The following is a 21720-nucleotide window of genomic DNA, read 5'->3' as shown; positions in this document are numbered from 1 at the left end:
TTTGCTGGAAAGCTTCATGAAGCTTCAGCTTCACTAGTAAGCTGCTCAGAATTCCAATGTACTTAGTTAAAGGTGCAAATGGCAAATAAAACTCTTGAATCTTGAATCTTGAATCTTGTTCTTTACAAATTACATTGTTGCTCTTTTCTCTCGCGAGATCTGGCAACACTGGTTACGCTTGCCTGTTTGTCTCTCGCGAGATGTGGCACCGTTGGTTCCGCACGCATCCGTCGCCATCTTGTAAACCCAGGCGGTGTGCGCCTCTAAACATTACTCCTTAATTTAATAATATTACACAAACAACTCTGCCAAAGCATGGCGAACCGAAACATGCAACAAGTCAACATGCTCAATAGTAATTCCCCGCAGCCGGTGAAGCGTGGGAGCGACTCCCCGGAGCTCCAGGAGCTCCCGGAGCAGCAGCAGCAGTCACCGCCGGACAAAGAGAGCCCTGAGCGGCCGCAGCAGCAGCAGTCTCCCGCTTCAGAGAGCGACGAGGGCCGGGAGGAGATGACTCTGGATATCACCAGCTTCAGGAAGCCCGGAGAGAAGACCTTCACCCAGAGATCACGGCTGTTTATCGGCAACCTGCCCGTGGATCTACCGGAGGAGGAGTTCAAGAACATGTTCGATAAATACGGAAACATCAGCGAGGTCTTCATCAACAGAGAGAGAGGCTTCGGCTTCATCCGCCTGGTAAGAGAGCTGCTGGTTAACACAGGAGATAGAGAGCTGCTGGTTAACACTTGAGATAGATAGCTGCTGGTTAACACTGGAGATAGAGAGCTGCTGGTTAACACTGGAGATAGAGAGCTGCTGGGTTAACACTGGAGATAGAGAGCTGCTGGTTAACACTGGAGATAGAGAGCTGCTGGTTAACACTTGAGATAGATAGCTGCTGGTTAACACTGGAGATAGAGAGCTGCTGGGTTAACACTGGAGATAGAGAGCTGCTGGGTTAACACTGGAGATAGAGAGCTGCTGGTTAACACTGGAGATAGAGAGCTGCTGGTTAACACTGGAGATAGAGAGCTGCTGGTTAACACAGGAGATAGAGAGCTGCTGGTTAACACTAGAGATAGAGAGCTGCTGGTTAACACTAGAGATAGAGAGCTGCTGGTTAACACAGGAGATAGAGAGCTGCTGGTTAACACAGGAGATAGAGAGCTGCTGGGTTAACACTGGAGATAGAGAGCTGCTGGGTTAACACTGGAGATAGAGAGCTGCTGGTTAACACTGGAGATAGAGAGCTGCTGGTTAACACTGGAGATAGAGAGCTGCTGGGTTAACACAGGAGATAGAGAGCTGCTGGGTTAACACAGGAGATAGAGAGCTGCTGGTTAACACTGGAGATAGAGAGCTGCTGGTTAACACTGGAGATAGAGAGCTGCTGGTTAACACTGGAGATAGAGAGCTGCTGGTTAACACTGGAGATAGAGAGCTGCTGGTTAACACTGGAGATAGAGAGCTGCTGGGTTAACACTGGAGATAGAGAGCTGCTGGGTTAACACTGGAGATAGAGAGCTGCTGGTTAACACTGGAGATAGAGAGCTGCTGGTTAACACTGGAGATAGACAGCTGCTGGTTAACACTGGAGATAGAGAGCTGCTGGTTAACACTGGAGATAGAGAGCTGCTGGGTTAACACAGGAGATAGAGAGCTGCTGGTTAACACTGGAGATAGAGAGCTGCTGGTTAACACTGGAGATAGAGAGCTGCTGGTTAACACTGGAGATAGAGAGCTGCTGGGTTAACACTAGAGATAGAGAGCTGCTGGTTAACACTGGAGATAGAGAGCTGCTGGGTTAACACTGGAGATAGAGAGCTGCTGGTTAACACTGGAGATAGAGAGCTGCGTGGTTAACACTGGAGATAGAGAGCTGCTGGTTAACACTGGAGATAGAGAGCTGCTGGTTAACACTGGAGATAGAGAGCTGCTGGTTAACACTAGAGATAGAGAGCTGCTGGTTAACACAGGAGATAGAGAGCTGCTGGTTAACACTGGAGATAGAGAGCTGCTGGTTAACACTGGAGATAGAGAGCTGCTGGTTAACACAGGAGATAGAGAGCTGCTGGTTAACACTAGAGATAGAGAGCTGCTGGTTAACACTAGAGATAGAGAGCTGCTGGTTAACACAGGAGATAGAGAGCTGCTGGTTAACACAGGAGATAGAGAGCTGCTGGGTTAACACTGGAGATAGAGAGCTGCTGGGTTAACACTGGAGATAGAGAGCTGCTGGTTAACACTGGAGATAGAGAGCTGCTGGTTAACACTGGAGATAGAGAGCTGCTGGGTTAACACAGGAGATAGAGAGCTGCTGGGTTAACACAGGAGATAGAGAGCTGCTGGTTAACACTGGAGATAGAGAGCTGCTGGTTAACACTGGAGATAGAGAGCTGCTGGTTAACACTGGAGATAGAGAGCTGCTGGTTAACACTGGAGATAGAGAGCTGCTGGTTAACACTGGAGATAGAGAGCTGCTGGGTTAACACTGGAGATAGAGAGCTGCTGGGTTAACACTGGAGATAGAGAGCTGCTGGTTAACACTGGAGATAGAGAGCTGCTGGTTAACACTGGAGATAGACAGCTGCTGGTTAACACTGGAGATAGAGAGCTGCTGGTTAACACTGGAGATAGAGAGCTGCTGGGTTAACACAGGAGATAGAGAGCTGCTGGGTTAACACAGGAGATAGAGAGCTGCTGGTTAACACTGGAGATAGAGAGCTGCTGGTTAACACTGGAGATAGAGAGCTGCTGGTTAACACTGGAGATAGAGAGCTGCTGGGTTAACACTAGAGATAGAGAGCTGCTGGTTAACACTGGAGATAGAGAGCTGCTGGGTTAACACTGGAGATAGAGAGCTGTGTGGTTAACACTGGAGATAGAGAGCTGCTGGTTAACACTAGAGATAGAGAGCTGCTGGGTTAACACTGGAGATAGAGAGCTGCTGGTTAACACAGGAGATAGAGAGCTGCTGGTTAACACTGGAGATAGATAGCTGCTGGTTAACACTGGAGATAGAGAGCTGCTGGTTAACACTGGAGATAGAGAGCTGCTGGGTTAACACTGGAGATAGATAGCTGCTGGTTAACACTAGAGATAGAGAGCTGCTGGGTTAACACTGGAGATAGAGAGCTGCGTGGTTAACACTGGAGATAGAGAGCTGCGTGGTTAACACTGGAGATAGAGAGCTGCTGGTTAACACTGGAGATAGAGAGCTGCTGGTTAACACAGGAGATAGAGAGCTGCTGGTTAACACAGGAGATAGAGAGCTGCTGGTTAACACTGGAGATAGAGAGCTGCTGGTTAACACAGGAGATAGAGAGCTGCTGGGTTAACACTGGAGATAGAGAGCTGCTGGTTAACACAGGAGATAGAGAGCTGCTGGGTTAACACTGGAGATAGAGAGCTGCTGGTTAACACAGGAGATAGAGAGCTGCTGGTTAACACAGGAGATAGAGAGCTGCTGGGTTAACACTGGAGATAGAGAGCTGCTGGTTAACACTGGAGATAGAGAGCTGCTGGTTAACACTGGAGATAGAGAGCTGCTGGTTAACACTGGAGATAGAGAGCTGCTGGGTTAACACTGGAGATAGAGAGCTGCTGGTTAACACTGGAGATAGAGAGCTGCTGGGTTAACACTGGAGATAGAGAGCTGCTGGTTAACACTGGAGATAGAGAGCTGCTGGGTTAACACTGGAGATAGAGAGCTGCTGGTTAACACAGGAGATAGAGAGCTGCTGGTTAACACTGGAGATAGAGAGCTGCTGGTTAACACTGGAGATAGAGAGCTGCTGGGTAACACTGGAGATAGAGAGCTGCGTGGTTAACACTGGAGATAGAGAGCTGCTGGGTTAACACTGGAGATAGAGAGCTGCTGGGTTAACACTGGAGATAGAGAGCTGCTGGGTTAACACTGGAGATAGAGAGCTGCTGGTTAACACTGGAGATAGAGAGCTGCTGGTTAACACTGGAGATAGAGAGCTGCTGGTTAACACTGGAGATAGAGAGCTGCTGGTTAACACTGGAGATAGAGAGCTGCTGGGTTAACACTGGAGATAGAGAGCTGCTGGGTTAACACTGGAGATAGAGAGCTGCTGGTTAACACTGGAGATAGAGAGCTGCTGGTTAACACTAGAGATAGAGAGCTGCTGGGTTAACACTGGAGATAGAGAGCTGCTGGTTAACACTAGAGATAGAGAGCTGCTGGTTAACACTAGAGATAGAGAGCTGCTGGTTAACACTGGAGATAGAGAGCTGCGTGGTTAACACTGGAGATAGAGAGCTGCTGGTTAACATTAGGAGATAGAGAGCTGCTGGTTAACACTGGAGATAGAGAGCTGCTGGTTAACACTGGAGATAGAGAGCTGCTGGTTAACACTGGAGATAGAGAGCTGCTGGTTAACACTAGAGATAGAGAGCTGCTGGGTTAACACTGGAGATAGAGAGCTGCTGGTTAACACTAGAGATAGAGAGCTGCTGGTTAACACTGGAGATAGAGAGCTGCTGGTTAACACAGGAGATAGAGAGCTGCTGGTTAACATTAGGAGATAGAGAGCTGCTGGGTTAACACTGGAGATAGAGAGCTGCTGGTTAACACTGGAGATAGAGAGCTGCTGGGTTAACACTGGAGATAGAGAGCTGCTGGTTAACACTGGAGATAGAGAGCTGCTGGTTAACACTGGAGATAGAGAGCTGCTGGTTAACACTGGAGATAGAGAGCTGCTGGGTTAACACTAGAGATAGAGAGCTGCTGGGTTAACACTGGAGATAGAGAGCTGCTGGGTTAACACTGGAGATAGAGAGCTGCTGGTTAACACTGGAGATAGAGAGCTGCTGGGTTAACACTGGAGATAGAGAGCTGCTGGTTAACACTGGAGATAGAGAGCTGCTGGTTAACACTAGAGATAGAGAGCTGCTGGTTAACACTGGAGATAGAGAGCTGCTGGTTAACACTAGAGATAGAGAGCTGCTGGTTAACACTGGAGATAGAGAGCTGCTGGTTAACACAGGAGATAGAGAGCTGCTGGGTTAACACTGGAGATAGAGAGCTGCTGGTTAACACTGGAGATAGAGAGCTGCTGGTTAACACTGGAGATAGAGAGCTGCTGGTTAACACTGGAGATAGAGAGCTGCTGGGTTAACACTGGAGATAGAGAGCTGCTGGTTAACACTGGAGATAGAGAGCTGCTGGTTAACACTAGAGATAGAGAGCTGCTGGGTTAACACTAGAGATAGAGAGCTGCTGGTTAACACTAGAGATAGAGAGCTGCTGGTTAACACTGGAGATAGAGAGCTGCTGGTTAACACTGGAGATAGAGAGCTGCTGGGTTAACACTAGAGATAGAGAGCTGCTGGGTTAACACTGGAGATAGAGAGCTGCTGGTTAACACTGGAGATAGAGAGCTGCTGGGTTAACACTGGAGATAGAGAGCTGCTGGTTAACACTGGAGATAGAGAGCTGCTGGTTAACACTGGTAAACACCGAGGGGAATAATTCATCAACATTTTATAAATAACTCTTTAAAACATGATTTACAATGAGTCATGTCATTTTTAAACTCCTATAAGCACATTTTATTCCTTACTTTTGGAACAGTACTGTTGTGTTTTGCTGATACATATGAAGTAGAACCTGTAGAAATATTTTATTTCTAGATAAGATATTCCTTTATTAGTCCAGCAGTGGGGAGATGTGCAGTGTACAGCAGCAAAGGGGAAAGTGCAAAAAACAAGAAGCATCAGCTAAACAAAGTGAAACAAAAGTATGAATCATTTAAATAGAAGGAAGTATAAACATAGGAGCAGTATATACAGTATTTTTCAGGTGGACTTTCATTCTTTCTCACTGTGCAATATCATTTTCCACTTGTGCAATTTTGTTAATTGTCTGTTTATTGTCAATACTGTATCTTATAGTCATGAATACTATTGCAAATGGGGAATATTCATGATTCACAGGGCAGAAAAAAAGACTACTAATAATCATATTAGGTCAACAAGTTCCCAGACCTAAAGGATTGGCTGTTAATTGTATTAAAATACACAATATATTATATACAAATTATAATTTTCACTACATAATGTACATACATATCGCAGGTCCTTCCTTCCTGCAGCTGTCAGACCACTTACACACCAAAAACTGACAATAACCTCATATTTTCAGGTGGAATTTTATTTCATTCTCACTGTGCAATATCATTTTCTATCATGACTAATAAAGGAATATCTTATGACAATAAACAGACTATTAACAAAATTGCACAAGTGGAAAATTATATTGCACAATGAGAATGAAATGAAATTCCACCTGAAAATATGAGGGTATTGTGCAAGTATAAATATAGTAAACACAGACAAAACCAACAATACACCAACACACAGTGGCCGTAACAAATAAACATTAGACTTGGATCCCTTGATGTAAATAGCTCATAATATACTCAAAGAGATGATTGTACACAATCATAAATAGAAAGATGTCATATCATTTATTTATGTATAAGTATAAGGAGGCGCTCAGTTCATTAAAGTTGATTACAATCAACAGTGATGCAACAACAAAACATTTAAAGGGACTGTTTGTAACTTTTTAAGCGTATAAATGTAGCGGGTCGGCACACATGCGCGTTCGCATATGCGTGCTCGCGTGTGGCCGGAGCCTCGTCTCCGCTGCATGCTCTCCTTCACTCAGACGGCACGCGCGTCCTCTGAGAATATCTAGTGAATGTACAGTGGACGTTTGTGGAGTGCTGAAATGCTGCAGCTCCTCCAGACCAACAGAGGTTTTCCGTGTCTTGTGAAGTGACGAGGCTCCTCAACGAGTTACGTTTACGTCTCGTTACCGGCAGCCGAAGACACCGTCACCCGGTCGGGTGACGGTGTCTTCGGCTGCCGGTTGCGGTCGGGAGGCGATAACGTAACTCGTTGAGGAGCCCCGCTGCTGAAGCCTGCGCTGAGCAGGAAAAGCCAACACATTTCTGAATCTTACAAATACTCCCTTTAAAGAAAAATAAGAAAAGAAAATAAAAGTCAGTGGATAAATATCTCGCCTTTCAATCCTAAAATGTCACTTTGCTGATTTCCAATATTGCAATCTATCAGACCCTTTAGTACAATATTTATAAGTCTTTTATTTAAAGAAGGAAGTCCAAGTCTTGAAGAAAACACCCATTTAACATTTAAATCTGTACCCGTGTCTTCCAGGAAACCCGGACGCTGGCAGAAATCGCTAAAGCTGAGTTGGACGGGACTATTTTGAACAACCGACCAATCAGGATCCGCTTTGCTACGCACGGCGCTGCGCTTACGGTGCGCAACCTGATGCCTGCTGTAACAAACGAGCTGCTGGAGCAGGTATGCTTTGCACAAGAGCTTTACAATCTCCGAAATTCCAACAGGATTGGGATGTTTGTCAGTCTCACTTACTGTGTCTGCTGCTCTTCCATCAGGCGTTTTCTCAGTTTGGGCCGGTGGAACGGGCCGTTGTCGTGACAGATGACCGCGGTCGTCCCACCGGGAAGGGCATTGTGGAGTTTGCAAACAAAGTAGCTGCACGTAAAGCCCTGGAGCGATGCACGGAGGGAGCGCTGCTGCTGACCACGTAAGGACAAATAGAGCACAGAACTGACCGTCACTGTCTTGTAATGTCACAGGTCTAATTCAGTGTTGTCTCCCTTTCTTCAGCACACCTTGTCCAGCCATTGTGGAGCCCTCGGAGCACTTTGACGATGAGGATGGACATCCTGAAAAGTTGCTGCAGAAGTCTGCATCGTATTATAAGTAAGTAAAGAGGTAATTTGTCGTCATCTTATAGTGCAGAGTCACATTAAAATGATCATACAGTTTTCAGAACATTTTGAACTCCAGCCCTGGAGTTGTAATCTTTTTTTTCCCCTCCGCCAGGGAACGAGAGCAGATGCCACATTTTGCTCAGCCGGGGACGTTTGAGTTTGAATATTCGTCTCGTTGGAAAGCTCTTCATGAGATGGAGAAGCAGCAAAAAGAGCAGGTGGACAAGAACATTAAAGAGGCCAAAGAGAAACTGGAGGCGGAGCTGGAGTCGGCCAAACACGAACATCAGCTCATGATGATGAGACAAGGTAGGGGGCTGTGGGGCTGCTTTTAAGTGGTTCATGTCGCCTATAGTCTGAAGCTCTGTATAGTGTGATGGTGGAAAGGGAACTGAAATGTGAAAATAGGGTTGCTTGTTGTGTTGCTTATCATGATCTCTGCATTTTGCCCTTTTGTTTTGATCCTCAAAATGTGATTGTTTGCATTTATTATTCCTTATATACTTATGCTGTCTTCCTCCCTTCTTCCAGATCTAATGAGACGTCAGGAGGAGCTGAGGCGACTGGAGGAGCTCCGCAACCAGGAGCTGCAGAGACGGAAGCAGATAGAGATGAGGTGCGTTTTCCTTTCTTGAGCGAACCATTCGGACGGAGTGAGAGAGCTGTTGAGAGTCCGATTGACTGTTTTCTGTCTTTACTCTCTCTGACATGTAGGCATGAAGAGGAGAGGAGGAGGAGAGAGGAGGAGATGATGAGACACAGAGAACAGGAGGACCTGAGGCGCCACCCAGAGGGCTTCAAACCAAACTACATGGACAACGTGAGTACAGCTGGAATATGCAGCCAAACACACTGAGGCAGCTACATTTGATGCATATTATAGTATTACACACACCTGCAATCAAGAATTACACTAATCAAAGAGTTAAAGTTGTTGGGTTAATCATTTATTATTCTATAAATGCAAACATAACCTTTCTCTGTTCTTTGAGCATCACCTTAGCACACACTGCTCTTTTTAACGCCACTAATTTCTTTAACCCATTAACGTAACTTGCGGTTGGAGTAGGTTTTAAAGCTAGAGTGAAGGTACTGGTATCATATAAAATTAAAAAAAACCTAAAGAATCCATCGGTACCAACCATGTCATACTAGCATGTTGTGAAGGAGGTTAAATAACGCTCCAAACTTACACTAAAGTTTGGCGTGGAAAAACTGTCATGTCCATTTTCAAAGAGGTCCCTTGACCTCTGACCTCCAGATATGTGAATGTAAATGGGTTCTATGGGTACCCACGAGTCTCCCCTTTACAGACACGCCCACTTTATGATAATCACATGCAGTTTGGGGCAAGTCATAGTCAAGTCAGCACACTGACACACTGACAGCTGTTGTTGCCTGTTGGGCTGCAGTTTGCCATGATATGATTTGAGCATATTGTTTTATGTTAAATGCAGTACCTGTGGGGGTTTCTGGACAATATTTGTCATTGTTTTGTGTTGATAATTGATTTCCCATAATAAATAAATACATATATTTGCATAAAGCAGCATATTTGTCCACTCACATGTTGATAAGAGGATTAAATACTTGACAAATCTCCCTTTAAGGTACATTTTGAACAGATAAAAAAATGTGCGATTACTCGTGATTAACTATTTTAATCGATTGACAGCCCTTTTTATTATATAAATTATTAACCTCATAACAATTCAGTGGCCGCTACTCTGTCTTTCAGAAGTTGTAGCTCAGTCTTAAAGCTAGATTGAAGATACTGGTATCATATGAAACTAGAAAACCTGATGAATCCATCGTTTTTTAAATTTATTTAATTTATTTATTCTTTGATTTTTGGGTTGCTGGAAAAAATTTAATAAATAATTCCTCACAATAACTGATATATTTGACTTCAGGACATTTCTGACTTCATACCTGCGGAAAATCAAACAATTTCCTGTATTAATTTAGATATTTTCTGAAGTGAAAGTCCCTAGAAGTGTATGATTCAACTTTTTCCCTTCATGGTCTAGTGTTACAAAAATCGCGATAAATGTAATATCGAATCACAATACATATGGAGTACCAAGTATCGTGATAGTATTGAATCTGGAGATAGGTGTATCTTCCCAGCCCTAATATTTATAGACTAAAAATTGCAAATGAGTACACTTTAATTCCCTAACAGCAATAATATGAACTCTACAATAGCTTCTACTTAAAGGTGTATTTTACACATATTGGTATTGTTATTAAGAAAGCATATTGATGCACATAATCTACCATGGGATGTTAACTATTTTGCATTCTTTCTGGTGTTATTGTAGTTTGTGATTTTTGTTTGCTGGCAGCATTATTGTTAAAGAGTGACTCCCAGAGTATAAAGGCTATCTGCTGCCATCTAGTGCTGCTTACATTAGCTGCAGCATTTGAAGCTGTCATGTCATAGACATGGGTTTTATCACACTTAAAGCACATTTACATTACTACTTATTATAATTGGAACATATTGACCATTTAACAGGTAAGTTTATCAAGAATACAGAGGTTGAGCATCACAATATTTGCAGTAATTTAACATATTGTCCCCAATTTTCCTGAAGTTTGGCATGTGTGATTCTACTATTGCTGTAGCCGTGTAGTTTTGGCACACCAAATTAACTTACCAATATCATCTAGATGTCTATATTTTCTGCCGGCACCTTAAAGGGATAGTTTGGGTGTTTTGAAACTGGGGTTGTATGAGGTACTTATACATAGTCAGTCAGTCGGGAGCAAAGCAATGTACTGCTGTGGACGGGGCCGGCAGCAAAACATATTTCAGACATTTAAAAGAATCAATATCAGACAGCCCTTTCCATCGGGGTACAGAAGCCGTTATCTATGCTCTCTTCAAAGCCACCAGACTCCATTGAAAAAAACAGCAATTTTACCTTGCAGAACACAGGAGTTTTTGTCAATGGAGTCTGGTGGCTTTGGTGAGAGCATAGATGGATATATCCGCTTCAGTTCCCCGTCAGAAAGGGCTTTCTGACAGCGAGGCAAACTGGCGAAAATATTCTAAATATAGCGTACACTTAAACTGATGTTGATGTTTTTAGGTGTCTACAATACGTTTTGCTGCTGCCTCCGTCCACAGCAGTACATTGCTTTGCTCCTGTGCTGGTACTCCTGTCTGTTTCTCCAAACTCGGGGCGTGCCGACCGTCCTCATACAACCCCACTTCAAAATCCGAACTACGCCTTTAAGAGCATATATACATTTAGAAGGGAGAGGTTGTCTTCTGATTGACCTACAGCTGCAGTTCACGACTACTATTTGTGATGAGATGGTAGAAATGCATACATTGGTGATAACATTTATTTAAGTTTATAACTTTTCATAAATCGATGTCCAGTTGGTTTCAATGAGTTGGATTAAGCCTTGTCCAGAAGTTTAATTGGAAAATGTGTCATTAAAAACGTTTAATCTTAACGCAGACTCAATCCAGGTCAGTGAAATATGTTATTGTTTATTCACTTTGTGTGTTTGCAAGATTGTGTGTGAAACCGAGAGAAAGAGAGAGGATTGTGTGTTAGTCTGTGTGTGAATGAAATGTATTTATAATTGTGTTTTATTGTGAGAGGACGTATGAATGAATGAACAGATGATGGAGCGTCTCTGTTTTTGTGTGTTTGGGCCCTGAAACACCAAGCTGACAGCTGTCAGACAGGCTCAGCGCGCTCGCTCGGCTAATAACGAATCGTTGCAAACAAGCTAAAACAAAAGCAGTCTGTATGTAGTCTTAACTGTTTAGCTTAAGATGTGTATCTTAAGATTTGGTAAACTTAGCTGCTGGCTGAGACAAAGCAGCCCCTCCTCTCTCTACCAGAGCTAACGTAATAAAATGCAAATAAAATACTACTAATTTGTGAGGGAAATGTCTTTAATCTCTGATTTTTGGGTTGCTGGAAAAAATTTAATAAATAATGCCTGACAATGATACTGATATATTTGACTTCAGGACATCTCTGACTACATACATGCTGAAAATCAAACATTTTTAATGTATTAATTTAGATATTTTTCAAAGTAAAAGTCCCTAGAAGTGTATGATTCAACTTTTTCCCATAGTGTAGTGTTAAAAAAATTGCAAAAATTGCCATAAATCGCAAAACTTGTAGAATCGCAATACTTAAAAATCGCAATACGTATCGAATCCGCACCCAAATATCGTGATAGTATCGAATTGGGAGATAGAGGAATTGTTCCAGGCCTAGTTTATATCGTGATTTGCTGTATGTAAATATTACTATTGCAGCTTTAGAAACAATTCGTTATATTTAAAATATAAATAAATTCTAATCTTGTTCTGAATTTATTCATTTTTTTAAATAATATATTAAAAATAAATTATTTAGGAATGAAAAAAACAAACAGGAGTATTAATAAAGAACCAAACCGATCAGGAGTATCGATAAGAGTAGTAATATCAATAAAATCCTAATTTAAATTACCAGTGGCATGCTGGTGGTCAACTGTAATCTGTCTTCAAGTGCAATTTATAGATGTCGCTGGTGTGTCAGGACCCTGTGTGAATGGGTGGATGTTGTGTTGACATAACTTTTGATTTTGGTCTAAAGGCTGACAAAAATAACTGTTTTAAACTCCTAAACAATACATGTGTGAATAAAATAGCCCGAAGCCCATTTTAAGTGGTTAATTATTTTTTTTTAAGATTTGCTTACTCATTTGCTCATTTGATTTGATTATTAACCCAAATTTGAAATGAGATTTGAGCTGTGATTGTAATAAGCTTGTCTGTGATGAGTAAATCTACGGATCCAGCATGAGGATGGAAAATGTTTCTGCTTTGCCAAAGTTTAAATGGAGGCAAAGACGCGTTGAAGCTGAACCTTAAGTTCACAGTTTCCATCACTGATAAAGAATGATAAGTATGTTTCTTAAAGGGATAGTTCAGGTGTTTTGAAGTGGGGTTATATGAGATACTTATCCATAGTCAGTGTATTACCTACAGTAGATGACGGGTCAGCACATACGCTATATTTAGAATATATACAGCTATACAGTCAATGTTTCTGACGAGGAACTGAAGCCGTCATCTATGCTCTCGCCAGATCTACCAGACTCCATTGGAAAAAAACTATAATTTGACCTCGCACAACACAGGGAGTTGCTGGTCTACCGCTAAATCGATTGTTAGGGATGCACCGATCTGACTTTTTCTGTCCCGATACCTGGACTGATCTGATACCAGTGTTTAATTAATAAGCTGTATGCCTCACTGTGTGGAAGTGACTGGGATCATTCTGTTATGTGTAAGACAACATCAGGCTCGACTTAACCATCGCTTTTTTAACTTTGTAAAACAAAATATAACACATATATACATTAGATATAAATTTACTGAATTATTTATTATTAATATATTTAATCGTACATCAACAACTCGGTAAAAATCTTCAAAAATAACAAGAAGGAATCCATATTCCACTATATAATGTATACCGATCCGGTATCGGTTAGTTAGTTTGTGTTGTTGTGTGACTTTGATTAGTTTGGATTCATTAAAGTCACACAGTAGCACAAACAAACTAATCGAGGCAGCAGTAGACCAGCAGCTCCTGTTTTCTGTGAGGTAAAATTGCTGTTTTTTTAAATGGAGTCTGGTGGCTTTGGCGAGAGCATAGATGAATACAACGGCTTCAGTTCCCCGTCGGAAAGGGCCGTCTGGCGGCAGCGTAAAGCGGTTAAAATATTCTAAATATAGTGTACACTTAAACAGATTTTTTTTAGGTGTCTAAAATACGTTTTGCTTCCGTGCTGGTACTCCTGTCTGTTTCACCAAACTGTGCCGAGTGTATTCCTTACAGTAGATAAGTATCTCATACAACCAAACTTCAAAACACCCGAACTATCCCTTTAAGAGCAACGGGCAATCTCTATCATCAGTTTTGTGTAGAATACTTTTACAGTGTGAGTGTTGTACGATAGCTTATCCGCTGAAGAATTGTACTTTAGCAGAGTTTTGCTCTTCTTCACTTCTTCCAGAGAGAACAGGAAATGAGAGTGGGTGAGCTGGGCCCTCGTGGAGCCATTAATATGGGAGGTACGGGCATGATTGTGTAACGACTGGTTGATACAAAAACCCAGATCATGTGACGATGATGATGAGTGAATTATGAACGCCTTAATGTCATTTACCACTAGTGTTTGTCTTGCATCCCACGTGGCTCCTTTTCAACGACGAGTAAAGTATGACTTTGTGTGTTTTGGGTGTAAAACGGACTCACATGGGATGCAATACAAAGGAAAAAAAAACATAATGCACCACATGACAACATCTATACTAACAGAATATACCGTGTACTGAACGGGGTTGTTGTTGTTGTTGGGGAGGTTTCATAGTTTGAGAAGTATTTAGTCCCTGAGCTCTCATCCTCAGCTGTATGCAGATGTGAAATTGAATGATTTTATTAGCTGCAGTGGCTTTTGAGTTTATTTTTACAGCACAAAAATAACCCTAAAGGCCACAGCACTTATTAAGCACTTGATTTTTAAGTGAATCATGGCTGGAAATAATTATAGAAAAGACGTAAACAACAACAAACGTCTGTTGTAAATCTGCTGAGTGCAGGATGAGGGGCCAGGGACTGAGCCTATAATGTTGGACAGATTGTTGGAGGTTCACCATACAACAAGTATAACCAAGGATTGCACATCATCTATATGAACTAAACTGCTGTGTTCAATTTGTGTTGTTTGTTGTAGCGTCCGGTTTTTACTCTAAATGTTTGTGGAGGTGGTCAGTTATTCTCTTTTAAAGGGATAATGGTAGTTTGAAGTGTGGGTAATTTCCTCATATCTCCTGTGTTGGCTATACTGTCTTCAGTAGTATTTACTGGTGTGTTTGTGTTTGCGCAGTCAACATTAAACAATCTTAAAGTGGAAAACATGACGGAAATATGTCATTTCTGTTTGTTTTGTATAATAACTTGAGGAAGGTTGTTACCTACAGTCTCCTCGCTCCAAACAGATCCGATTTTTCCGTTTACTGCAATTTTTTGTCGCTTCGGTGGGCGTTTAAGCCAAACGCTTCATTTACGTCATGATTTATTTGCCGAGTCTGTTTCCATTGCACGAGCATTTCTACCTCAACCAAGCATGAACACCTTTTTCTGTGCTGGTGACAGCTGTGGCCGGAGGCGTTATGTTTTTCGGGTTGTCCGTATGTCTGTCCGGTCCATTCTCATGAACGCCTTGAGGGAATGTCTTCACATTTAGCACAACTGTCGACTTGGACTCAAGGATGAACTGAGGTCAAGGTCACTGTGACCTCACAAAACACGTTTTTGGCCATAACTCAATAATTTATACTAATTATGACACAAATGTCTAACAGGATAAAATGATGTAGTGATGACATTTGTAAACTGCAACTCGACTGGTTACAACTGCAGGGCGGTAATTCTGCTCAAGTTATGACCACATTTAAAATGCGCATAAAAACAGGTGGATTGTAATGCACTTATTCATCATATTAAAATGTTCTATGTTATAAAATGGTAATATCCAACAGTGTGTAGTCCCTATATAATGAGCTGATTGTATTGGTGTTAATATTGGATTTTAATTTGAAGCAACTGCCAGCAGTGGTGCATTTGCAGCCATTGGTTCTTTTCACAAAGAGGGTAATATCGTCGGCGTAAGAAATGTCCGATATCTCTGAATTATATTTGTTTATAATTGACGCAAACTTTTTTTCCTACTCAGCTGCTCGTAATTACAGTTTGAACGATCTGTGGTTTACATAAATCAACGTCTGATTGTACTAGTATTTTTCTACACTCACCTATTTGTAGATCTGTATAGCCGTGTTTCCACTGCATGGTATGGCTCAGCTTGACTCGACTCACTTTTGGTACCAGGTCCTTTTCTCAATAACCGTTGTAATATTTAAGGAACTGAACTGAACTGGACTGCTTGGTGGAAGTGTGCCATATGATATTGGAGGACTCTGTTATTTGTGTTTGATTGGGATGCACCTGGGATGTCTGTGCCGGTCTGACTGCTTTTCAAAAGGTCGTTTCCTAACAACTCTGTATGACTAAGATGATGTGCAATCCAAGGTTTAGTTAGCAAAAGATGAGGACGTTGGCACTTGGCCTCAAAGTTTAGGTGTCAAAGGGAGAACCTCTCATTATTAATTACACAATCTGCTGTCTCGGTCTGTTCTACCTGTATAATGTGACTGTTAATATCTACTTTAACATGATATATATATATATATATAACTGTTGACTACTTAAAAATGACGTTGGTTTTTGGTTGTTAGTTCATTTTTCATTTGACACTAACAGGACGTTTCTTATGGTGCCTTCAAATGAAACTCGTGAGCTCGTGTTTACAACATGGGAAGTCGTGTACACAATATGCTTGGCGTTCAAGTGGTGAAGTCGTGAGAACACCGCTGCTAAGCAACGGCAATATTAACATTACTGTCCGTGTCTAGCAAGTGGGGTAACATAATGCAATAAATGCAAAGGCATAATGACAGAGGAAAAGGTTAAGGCCGTTGGGAATATCAACGTCTTCCTCAGACATATTATAGAATTACAAAGAAAAACAAACGGCTAAAATGACAATATATTAACTTGTTATGCACCGAAAAATTCGCTTCAATGGCCTCCGCCATTTCTGACAACGTCAACAAACACGTCACAAGTCGTGAACTTTCCACTTACGAGGTCGTGAATACGACATGAGGGGGGCATTCATATAGACTCATCTTGTAAACATGGTAAACACGACCCCATTTGAAGGCACCATTAATGATGGAACTGTTAACTGATAAACGTGTACCGTTAAGGTGCATTTTAAATGAGTAGCAAAGTTGTTTTAAAAACAAAATACCAATTCTAAATGTTATTCCTCATCAGATAATACTAGCTGTCGACCAAAAGCCAACGTTAACTTAAGTCATTGATATTAGTCGTAGCGTTGCGGGGCGTTGGGATACGTTACACCAAATGACAAACCAATGCTCCGTTGTTTTGCGTGTAGATGGCTATAACCAGGGCTCTCCGGGGCCCACTGGTAACCAGGGTCAGATGATGGGAATGAGTGGAAGGGGAGGAGCCGTTGGCCCAGAGGGGACCGCAAATATGGGGACACCGTTGATGTCCGAGAACGGAGCCATGGTAATGTATCAGGAATGAATAGATTATCCCTCAATTAGTGCATCGTTGGCATAGACTATACTACGATAACATTGCCTTATAACAGGCACAAAAGGACTTAAAACTGTAGACTTAACTAATAGTCTCCTCTCTCTCCCTTTGTCTGCTTGGTTCACCGCTCCTTTTACTCTCGGATGGCGACTCTTGGATCAACTCTTTGACATTTTCTGGATGCACCGTATTCGTGTCGAATCCCCAAACGTGCTCCCGATTATACATCATTCCCGTCTTTTTTTGTAACGCGGACTCCACGATACCTCAGCGAAACGATAGATACCCGCAGGGTGGATCGATGGGGGGGCGACCAGAGGTTGAGTCCCCAAAGCAGCAGCAGCAGCAGCAGCAGCAGCAGCAGCAACTTCAACAACAGCAACAACAACAACAACAACAACAACAGCAACAACAGCAACAGCAGCAGCAGCAACAGCAGCAGCAGCAACAGCAGCAGCAGCCGCAACAGCAGCAGCAGCCGCAACAGCAACAGCAGCAGCCGCAACAGCAGCCATTAGGCCCTCAGGTTGGACCAGCACCGGGATTTGGGAGGGGGAGTCCAGTAGGGGGAGTCTTTGATGGGCCAAATAACAAGCGCCGCAGATACTAACTTTTCTCTGCATCACGGATACGCGGTTCTCATGGATCTTTGTTTCTGCACAAGCCCGATCTTCTCTTTTTCGGTTTTACGTCGACCTACTCCTCCCCCCATGTGGGACATGTTTGCAAAAAAAAAACGTTTCTTTTTTGCAAGTTTTGTATTTTATTGTTCCTGCAAGTTGTCCCGGAGGAGCTTTTATTTTGTTACTGATAAAACTACAGGACAATGCTTTGTATCTACGCTTATTTGCAATGTTTATACAAAATATTTTGTATGTCTATTTTCATGTTTCATGTTTTTTTTGTCTGCTGAATATTAAGTGTGCAAATCATGTCAAGGAAGGCCTTTGTGGGTAGACAACTCTGCAGTTGTTATGGCTGCTATTGTCTTGAATACACTTAATGAAGCTGCTGTGGGAGAGTTTAGATAAAGATGAATTAGATTGGACATTGATGAGAGTCAAAACAAGATTGCTGAGCTCTAAAACTGGAAAGTAGTGTAACACCAACCAGAAAGAGTAGGTACCTTCGTAGTTTGTGGTCCTCCCTTTAAATATACTGTACCGGTACTTTTAGCTGATCAGATGTTCAATCATACAGTGAGTGAATGTTTCTGCAGCTTCGGTGCATCCTGCATTTGATGGTTAAGAGAAATAAAATATTTGTAGGAAGTTCTGTCTCTTTGTGATTTTAAAGAGTTGTCATTTTCTCCATCCATCCGTTTTCTTCCTCTTATCCGGGGCCAGGCTGCGGGGGCAGCAGGCTAAGCAGGGAATTACAGACGTCCCTCTCCCCAGCAGCGTTATCCAGCTCGACCCAGAGGCGTTCCCAGGCCAGATGAATTTAATCTGGGAAATTCAGAATTTTTTTTTCTCAGAATATTACCTCCCTCCCCCAGAATCATTTATTTATTTATTTATTTTTACCTACAATTACCCTAATACGCCATTGTACATACATGCTAATGGATCAAATATATAAACTGCCTTTACAGTCCAAATAACTTTAGAGTCTGAAATTGAAAAAATCTGAATTTCCCAGATTAAATTAATACATTTACGAGAAAAAAACTTGGATATTTTTTGAGATTAAAGTTGTAAATTCCACTATTTTCTGTATTTTTTCCCCGTAAATTTATGACTTTATAATCTTGCAAATTTGTGTGTTTTCTCGTAAATTTGCCAAGTTTTCCTTGGAATATTACCCCCTCTCCTGGCTCCGTAATCATTATAATTTTACCTAGAATGGCTCTAATATGCCGTCATATATATGTGCTTTTATTTTGTAAACCATGAATAACATAACAGTTGGTAGGTTGTGTATCTTTTAGAAAGTGTGAGGATGTCACGTCAGGAAAATGAATAATTTTCTAGATATTGTGGATAGAAGAGCAGTAGAGTCGGTAATGTTGATAAACTAGCAAGAGTACGCTAGATTTGAACTCCATCCCAGAGTTGGCAACTCTTTTCCGATGAAAGTAGCCTGCAGAACCAGCTCCAAAAGTCCCTAAATCTAGAGAGAAAGTCACCCACGCTGACAGTCTATCACCATACTTGGGTGCCGATTCGATTTGATATTGATTTGTATTGCGATTTAAAAAAAAAAAAAATGTTTTTTTAAAACTAGACCATGGGAAAAAGTTGAATCATACACTTCTAGTGATTTTTACATTGGAAAATATCTAAATGAATACAGTAAAAATGTTTGATTTTCAGCATGTTTGTAGTCAGAGATGTCCTGAAGTCGAATATATCACTATCGGTGTCAGGAATTATTTATTACACTTTTTTCCAGCAACACAAAAATCAAAGAATTTGACCTCACAAATTAGTAGTATTTTCTTTTTAATTTATAAGGCACATGTAATGTGTTATCCTTCTGGTGAATACAATCCAATCAATCTTATTTCTATATATGTATTTTGTATATATAGTACAGTTTGTTAACACCTTATTTTGAAAACCGGACATATTCACACGTCTACTTCCTCTAGTCCGTCTCTAGCTCTCCCGTCAGCTCCGTTCTCTTGATACATCCATGGTCAGCTCCATCGGGGCCGTTTCAATGCATCATATCTTTGCTTTAACCTCAGGCGTTCAGTCATGTTTACACTCTGCTTGCATAACATCACTGTTCAACTGATCATATTGACAGGATTAAAGCTGGTTTATCATCACTAATTGCTCCATTAGTTCCTGTAAATCTATATTTGGTATTTAATTTTGTGTAATTGCCTAAATCTGATTATCCAGCTGAGATATATTTGGATAAAATGAGTGAAAGAAGCGTCACCTGATGAGACAGTTTGGGGTTTATTTGTTACTGCTTGTTAGTTTATTTCTGCAGATTTTGCTCGTCCACTGTCATCTATATTTTGCACACATATTTCAGATGCTATATGAAATAACATGTTAAAAAGTATGCTCAAGTGTTACAGAATATTTGTTTTAAAGGTGTCTTCTTTCTCATCTCTTATAGGTCCGGTTTGTGTCCTGCCTCCAGTGAAGGAGAAAATAGGTAAATAAAAACACACACCGTCTGTACACGGGTTGAAGATGTTTTATTCCAGTCAGGATTGAGTGTTTACAACTCTACATGTCCATTTTATTATATTTTAAATGATATGAACATATATATTTTTGATAATATATATATTTTCGCTCAGACCCCATTAATAAATACGTAGAGTTGAGGAGAAATTTTATGTCCTCAAGGGGCAATTTGTCTTACTGACAGCAGGCAATGAATAATACATATAAAATTATATATTTTTTTTTACTGTAATTTTAAATACACAGGTCCAAATAATTAGTAATCAAAATAAAAACAAAAATGCAAATAATATATATATTAAAAAAACAATAAAATTACTTTTTAAAATTAAAAAAATAAAAAGTTTGGGATAAATTATAAATTCATGAACGAAACAATTTTTTTTAATGTTTGATTTATATTAAAGATTTTAAATTTGGGATGGTTCCGGGAGGATGGTGAAACAGTTTTCCACCGCTGTTAATCTCCGCTCAAAAATACAAATATTAGTATTAGATTATTTTCTATTCGACCAATGTGTGATTCCACAGGTAGGTTTTCAAACATTGTTTTGTATCTCCATTAATTAAAGATGATTTTAAAACCACAGTTCTGTTGATGCTTCTGATTTTGTTTTTGATGATTTACTGTTTTGTTTTCATGATATTTTTGTGTTTTAATTTGAAATATTTATATGACAAAATAAATCTGATAGTGATCCTAGAGAGCACATTTTCTCCACTGGAAGGGCACCTTAGGGGCACTTTATCATGTTTTCTCCACCTAGAGGGCACTTTATCATGTTTTCTCCACTGGAAGGGCACCCTAGAGGGCACTTTATCATGTTTTCTCCACTGGAAAGGCACCCTAGAGGGCACTTTATCATGTTTTCTCCACCGGAAAGGCACCCTAGAGGGCACTTTATCATGTTTTCTCCACTGGAAAGGCACCCTAGAGGGCACTTTATCATGTTTTCTCCACTGGAAAGGCACCCTAGAGGGCACCTTATCATGTTTTCGCCATTGAAAGTGCACCCTAGAGGGCACTTGATCATGTTTTCTCCACTGAAAGTGCACTCTAGAGGGCACTTTATCATGTTTTCTCCACTGGAAAGGCACCCTAGAGGGCACTTTATCATGTTTTCTCCACTGGAAAGGCACCCTAGAGGGCACTTTATCATGTTTTCTCCACTGGAAAGGCACCCTAGAGGGCACTTTATCATGTTTTCTCCACTGGAAAGGCACCCTAGAGGGCACTTTATCATGTTTTATCTACTCGAAGGGCACCCTAGAGGGCACTTTATCATGTTTTCTCCACTGGAAAGGCACCCTAGAGGGCACCTTATCATGTTTTCGCCATTGAAAGTGCACCCTAGAGGGCACTTTATCATGTTTTCTCCACTGAAAGTGCACTCTAGAGGGCACTTTATCATGTTTTCTCCACTGGAAAGGCACCCTAGAGGGCACTTTATCATGTTTTCTCCACTGGAAAGGCACCCTAGAGGGCACTTTATCATGTTTTCTCCACTGGAAAGGCACCCTAGAGGGCACTTTATCATGTTTTAT

The 21720-nt window shown here is 41.3% G+C and overlaps 2 protein-coding genes across 2 annotated transcripts in view; both read left to right on the top strand.

Annotated features, from left to right (window-relative positions):
* Nucleotides 1-9694, top strand: part of LOC141762593 (uncharacterized) — a 152876-nt gene extending 143182 nt beyond the window's left edge. Inside the window, exon 4 of the transcript XR_012592846.1 lies at nucleotides 9209-9694. The gene's annotated coding sequence lies outside the window, so the exon portion shown is untranslated. The remainder of the gene's footprint in view (nucleotides 1-9208) is intronic.
* On the top strand, nucleotides 207-18291 carry pspc1 (paraspeckle component 1). The gene is made up of 10 exons (XM_074626500.1): nucleotides 207-696; nucleotides 7210-7359; nucleotides 7455-7606; nucleotides 7690-7785; nucleotides 7909-8105; nucleotides 8328-8412; nucleotides 8511-8616; nucleotides 13845-13902; nucleotides 16857-16993; nucleotides 17295-18291. Exons 1-10 carry the CDS (start codon nucleotides 316-318, stop codon nucleotides 17631-17633), a joined length of 1701 nt encoding a protein of 566 aa, XP_074482601.1. The 5' UTR covers nucleotides 207-315; the 3' UTR covers nucleotides 17634-18291.
* Nucleotides 18292-21720: the final 3429 nt, after the last annotated feature.

This window comes from Sebastes fasciatus, chromosome 24, assembly GCF_043250625.1.
Source record: "Sebastes fasciatus isolate fSebFas1 chromosome 24, fSebFas1.pri, whole genome shotgun sequence".
NCBI lineage: Eukaryota > Metazoa > Chordata > Actinopteri > Perciformes > Sebastidae > Sebastes > Sebastes fasciatus.
The sequence above is the reverse complement of the archived record's forward strand: the minus strand, read 5'-3'. Positions and strand labels throughout refer to the sequence as shown.